General features: G+C 41.9%; 1 protein-coding gene across 1 annotated transcript; it reads right to left on the bottom strand.

The window, feature by feature from the left end:
* Positions 1-139: 139 nt before the first annotated feature.
* Positions 140-2,244, bottom strand: adi1 (acireductone dioxygenase 1). Its single transcript, XM_083682777.1, has 4 exons — positions 2,063-2,244; positions 1,502-1,621; positions 1,066-1,245; positions 140-759 (listed from the first exon to the last, which is right to left on the bottom strand). The coding sequence occupies exons 1-4, from the start codon at positions 2,183-2,185 to the stop codon at positions 643-645; spliced, it is 540 nt and encodes a 179-aa protein (XP_083538903.1). The 5' UTR covers positions 2,186-2,244; the 3' UTR covers positions 140-642.
* Positions 2,245-5,968: the final 3,724 nt, after the last annotated feature.

Below are 5,968 nucleotides of genomic sequence, written 5' to 3'. Positions count from 1 at the left end.
TGCATTCAAGTAATTGTACTGTATTGCTCCGGATATGAGAAAAGGAATCTTGTTGATCCAAATAAACTGATCTTGGTGCAATGGAAACTTCTTTTGAGTCCTTTACTTAGACAAGTAGACCACATGCGGCACAGAAAACTGAATGATTGAAAATATAAATTTTATTTAATGTGAACAAATGTCTTATACATTGCTGAGGTACATACTGTATATGCTATCAACAACATTGCATTGACAGCCTCTCTTATGACTGACACCGACAGTGATTGAATTCCTAAAATGTAATAGCTTACTGGAATTTCATTAGCTTTCTGGCATTTATGCTTGAGTTAGCTACAATGATCCACTAATGTGTTGCAAAAAGTCTAAAATATCACAAGACAAATCATATTGACATGGTATCTACAATGCAGTGGTGTTTGTTAATATACTTCATTTGTGACAAAAATAAAGGCACTGTTTGTGGGTTAGTACCTGATTGTACTAAAAAAAAGCCCTAAGTGTCTTAGCTGATTGCACCCCTGAGGCCTTTATTGTCATAGTATTCATATATTCAGTATAGAAATCAACTCATGATCCAGCGAACTAATTTCAAGAAGGCTGGATCACATGCATCTATTCAGTGCCCTTTGCTGCTCTGTTTTAAGCACATTGTAGAGTGCTCACATACTTCTGGCGAATGGCAAAGTCATCGGCAGGACGATTGTAAGCTTTCCACACAGGCTCCCCAACGAACAACCTCATAGCCTTTGTGTAGTTCTGCAAAACAAAACAACAATGATCAAAACATTTTCTCTGAAATGCCTGCTTAGGACAAGTCTAATTGCAGTTATTCAAGTTACTTTTCGAGTGCCATTTTGTGCCACTACTTTTTGGTGCACACATTAGGCTCAAGTTGCATCCCAATGGTCTTTCCTCTAGTCGTCACTGCGTTCTCAAAATGATTTGGAGGATAATTCGATTTTCTCCCCAAAGGTGTTTTGAGGATACAGGATGCAAGCAATAGAGGACAGACAATAGGGACACACACCCAGTGTATATAAATAAATGACTACAGGGTCGTACAGTTTCATCCATAGTGAATCTGTGGTAGATCCCAGCAGGCAGAGTGATCAAGTCTCCCTTGGTCATGGCGATCCGTATCCAGCGCTCCTCTTTGTCCCTCACGTCAAAGTAGGCCCTCCCGTCCAGGATGTAGCGGATCTCATCATCCAGGTGCAGGTGCTCCTCAAAAAACATCTTCAGCTGGGAACAGAGTGACAGAGTTTTACAAACGAGTTACCAAAATAGGTTACAGCCAGGACATTGCATTTCATTCGAAAGTTGCAGTGAAAATGCAACAACTGTTGTGGGTGTGTCAATCTGTTGCTCCAGGTAAGTGATGTGCAATGTTATGTATCAAACTATTTTCTAAAAGGTTTTTACTAGTGTCAAGTAAAAACAGCATGCGTATCTACTCAAAAAGGTCACCATCCATGCACTCTCAAGATGGCTATGATACCTTTTCCTCATAGTTGGGTAGTTTATCTTTGTGGACGGTTATGATGTCCATGTAAGAGTAGCCCTGGTCTTTACGGATCTTCTCCAGCTCAGGGTCTGTCTCATATATATCAGCATTTAACTGGAAGACAGGGCAGTATAGTATAGTCAGGGTTAAACAGCAAGGTGAATACAGTAGTGTTGCAAAATTACAGTGTCCATTTGCAGTCCTCTAGCTACAGTCATTGCAATGCATATTTGTTTATGCAACATATTTAGGTGGCTGCAAGGCATGCATATTGTCCTTGTATTTACAATACTCAGGCATTGAACACATTTGAGCCATGCAATACACAGTTTACAGTTTATCTACAGTCATTGCACTAGTTAATGCATGTTTGTTTATAACATATGTTGGCTCGCTGGGAATGCATTTAAGTGTCCTTGTATTTACAATAATCAGGCATTGAACAAATCCATAAACAATACAGCACAAAGCTAGCAAAAATACATTAGCTACTTGCTAGCTTGTTGTCAAAGTTGATGTTAGTAGTTATGCTAGCTAGCTAGCAGGGCAAGCTACCTTCCAGGAAAAAACACCAAGCTTTTGTAACTCCTCCACAGACACGGGTTCGTTTGGGTTTAGTTTGTGCGGCATTCTCTGATCTTCATCAGACATGTCCATGTACCATGCTTCTAGCGCCATGGCATAAAATATGAAATCTCGACGCGACAGTGGGGTGGTCTTTACTCCACAGACTGAGGGATGTGATATAAACGGTCTTTGGAAAGAACATGCAAGTGATTGCAACAAAACTTCCGGTAATAATGTCCACGTGTTGTGAGGCTGCTCAGGGGTAACGGCATACTACTCGGATTTCTGAAGGGATGTACCAAAATATTGAAAAGGCGCTATGGAGATGCCACCATACACAGATGCCTCTATTACAACATTTCACAGGTATGTCATGAGCACATTTTTGATATGATCAACATCTCACGTTTGTCAAACTATTTACTGACAGTGACAACTCACAACTCTACACTCTTTCCTAAACATCTTGCTGAGTTTTTGAGTTATGTCATAAAACGTTATTACATTCTCTCACAGGTTGTACATGTAGGCCTATTCCCTTTGTGGTTGTGTTAGTTTGCCACTTGGTGGCAGTAAAGCTGAGACACAGCCACCACTACTGCATTGCTGTAAAATTTAGATTAGTTTAGATTACATTCAACTTTATTGTCATTGTGCAGAGTACAAGTACAGAGACAACGAAATGCAGTTAGCGCCTAACCAGAAGTGCAAAAAAAGCAGAAAAGTGCAGTGTGAACAATATATACAGGTAGTGCAGTATAAGCAGTATATGAGCAGTATAAATAGTGCAGTATATGTAGTAACAGTAACAGCAGAATAAATATAGAATGCAGTATGAACAGTATAGGCAGCATATGAGCTGTATAAGCAGTGCAGTATAAGCAGTATATATGTATTAACAGTAACATTAAAGCAGTAAATAAGCAGAATAAATATGGAATGCAGTATGAACAGTATCGACAGATATGTACAGAAGAGCAGTAGTATATAATATAAGAGCAGTGTGTACAAGTGAAGATACAGTATGTACAGTTTATAGGAATACTATAGGGTAAGAGTAGTACAATTGTCCGGGGGGGTCATTGGGATGTTATTTAGTCAGTGTTTGACCTGTGAACCTCTTGGCTTTCTCACATCACTGATAATTAAATTCCTGAGGTGTCATTATTCCAGACATATTAAGTGATATATCATTCAGAAACTATGAAACAGAGAACTAGGACTAGGAAGAACTGGGAAAGAAAACTCCTGTGTATAGATATGGCAAACCCAAAGTTTCTCTGTCTTTTTTCTTCCATGTGCCACCATTTTATTTTTTAGCTGTCGCCTACAGTAAATATTCTCCTCTAAGATTTGTGGCAGATGCCCAAGAACAACAGGTTGCCTGTTGTCCGTTCCATTGTGCTGCTAAAAGCTTGTTCTTTGGTTTTGGCCCAGCACACTGATAGCTCATTAAGATCTCTCAGCACGCCCGCATCGGAGAGGAACCCAAGAGGTCTGGACAGAGAACAAGGAAGTGAGCTGAGTGTTGCTAACGGTGACAGTAATGTTTTGATGACAGGGTTGTTGAATGGGGCCTCACTGTGTATTATCCTCTGTGTTGCTGTACTGACTGGGAGCATCTTAGGAGTGGGTTAAAGAATGTGTGTGAACATGGTGAATGTTTATTCCTCTCTCTATTTGTGACTCAGTGACTACATGGATGAGTGTATTAACAAGGATGTGGTGTCTGTGTGCGTGTGCGTGTGTGTGTGTACGTGCGTGCGTGTGTTTGTGTTTTACTCAGTAACTTAGGTTAAATATGTCCAAAGCCAGCTTAAAAACCTCTCATTCATATTATGTAACACATGGTACTCTGTTCCCAAGGAGAATTACTTTATGAGTTATTATGTTTTCTTACTTTTCTAAAGCCACTCTCAGTTGGTGGCATAATAATGAGACATTGATACTTTTCGTAGAAATATTTGGTCTGCCATCTTGCGTTCATTTTATGTGATTATTATTCATTCTGATTATCTCAGACATCATGTTAGTGTGGGAAATATATAGTAGGGCTACTTCAACAGACCCACATTAACAAGTGAATAATAACAACCACATTTGTGATTGGCTGAAATACGACCACCGTCCCAGGGGTATAAATACAGACTGCAAACATAACAAACCTCTTCCTTACTGGATCTGACCACATGACCTCATCTGGGTGTGGGAATTATGACATTCAATCAAAATATATACTTCTGATGACCTCAGTTTTGGATAGATCTTCCTCCGTGATACCACATGTAAGGGATGACATAATTTGCCGGGGAGGAAAGAGACTGTCAAACAATTGTGCTTTGTGTTTTACAGTGATTCACATTGAGTGGCACAGGAAGACAAAGAGGCGATGTGTCCTTAAGGCTGCTGGGTGAATTAACCCTTTGGTTACCTGGCTTTTCAGGTGTCAAATGAAGCTAGGGAAAAATGGATGACGGAAAGAGCATGAGCTACAAAGCAAGAGAACAGTGCGTATGTGTGTGTGCGCGTGCGTGTGTGTGTGTGTGTGTGTGTGTGTGTGTGTGTGTGTGCACGTGTGTGTGTGTGTGTGTGTGTGTGTGTACACACCCTTCCATTGCACAGAACATTACATCAGCACTCCACACCCACAAAATCCTCTCGTGGTTATGTGTGAACAGAACTGTTTTTGAGGCGGCTCAGTCCAGTGACGCAACACAGGAAAAGAGGAGTGGGTGACTAGGCTATTCCTGTGAGATGATGAATGCTGCTGTGAGTATACTTGTTTTTGATTTGTTTTCCTTTTGTTCCTTACTTAGTGATCAGATGACTTCCACACAACACAACAGTAGTCTCTCATCAGAACAAACATTCATGGTCTCTTTTGTAAAAGAGGTCTTCGACCCCAGTGGGACCCCTTCCTACATGAATGTTAAATAAAACGTTGTTTTTTAATGACAGCCTTGATTTTTTCAATGTACTCATGACTTTCGAAAGGTACTCACCTTTCGCTAATGCTGCTTATTGGACTGTTCATATGCACTGCGTCAGATACCACAACCCCTTCTCACATGACATGCCAAACAACAGTAGAATACCCACAATAACCTCCCAGCCCTGCCAACCCTCCCTATTGAAACTGGACACAATATACTGTACTTCTGAGTTAGCTCACCAGGCTAATTTTACCAAAATTTAAATGCCAAAGTCCTGGAGAGTCTGGCAGCCCCAGCCCCCAGCCCCTGGCCCCTCACTAGCTCAGCAACTGGCCGTTTCTTGGACTGCCTTTAGGGTTGGGTTGGGTGGCTCGGCTGCCGGACTTTCCCAACATGGGAGAATGGCATGGCTCAGCTGTCATGGGGGAATGGAGAGGGGAGCAAAGGGTCCAGCCAACCAGTGAGCCAGCCAGCTAGCCTCCAAACAGCCTCAGCTGCTAACTGCTCTGAGCGACTGAGTAGAGGAGTTAAATATAGACCCATGCGTTAGCTTTGGTCCTTGTAGTCACTCAAATACCAAGGCTGGATGGGGACAAAGGAGGAGTAAAGTGAATAGAACCTAGACTGGTGACAAAGGACATGGCGCAGCACCTCTCTCTCAATCCCGCTGAGCAACGGCTCTTTTCAGACACGTGTGAGTGGGAGTAGAACTGTGCCTCCCTTGCTTGCCTGCCTTCCTCCTCCGTCAATGCTTTCGGTCTATTACTTTTTCTCTCTCTAGTTTTCAACCCCCCCCCCTCTCTCTCTCTCTCTCTCTCTCTCTCTCTATCTCGTATTCTGGCATTGTGTCACAAACACTCTCCCACTGACTCCTCATAGAGTGCATCTCTTTGGCTGACTTGCAGAGAGAGAGAGAGAGAGAGAGAGAGAGAGAGAGAGAGAGAGAGAGAGAGAGAGAGAG

The sequence above is a fragment of the Argentina silus genome (genome assembly GCF_951799395.1).
Source record: "Argentina silus genome assembly, chromosome: 13".
NCBI classification, from domain to species: domain Eukaryota; kingdom Metazoa; phylum Chordata; class Actinopteri; order Argentiniformes; family Argentinidae; genus Argentina; species Argentina silus.
The sequence above is the reverse complement of the archived record's forward strand: the minus strand, read 5'-3'. Positions and strand labels throughout refer to the sequence as shown.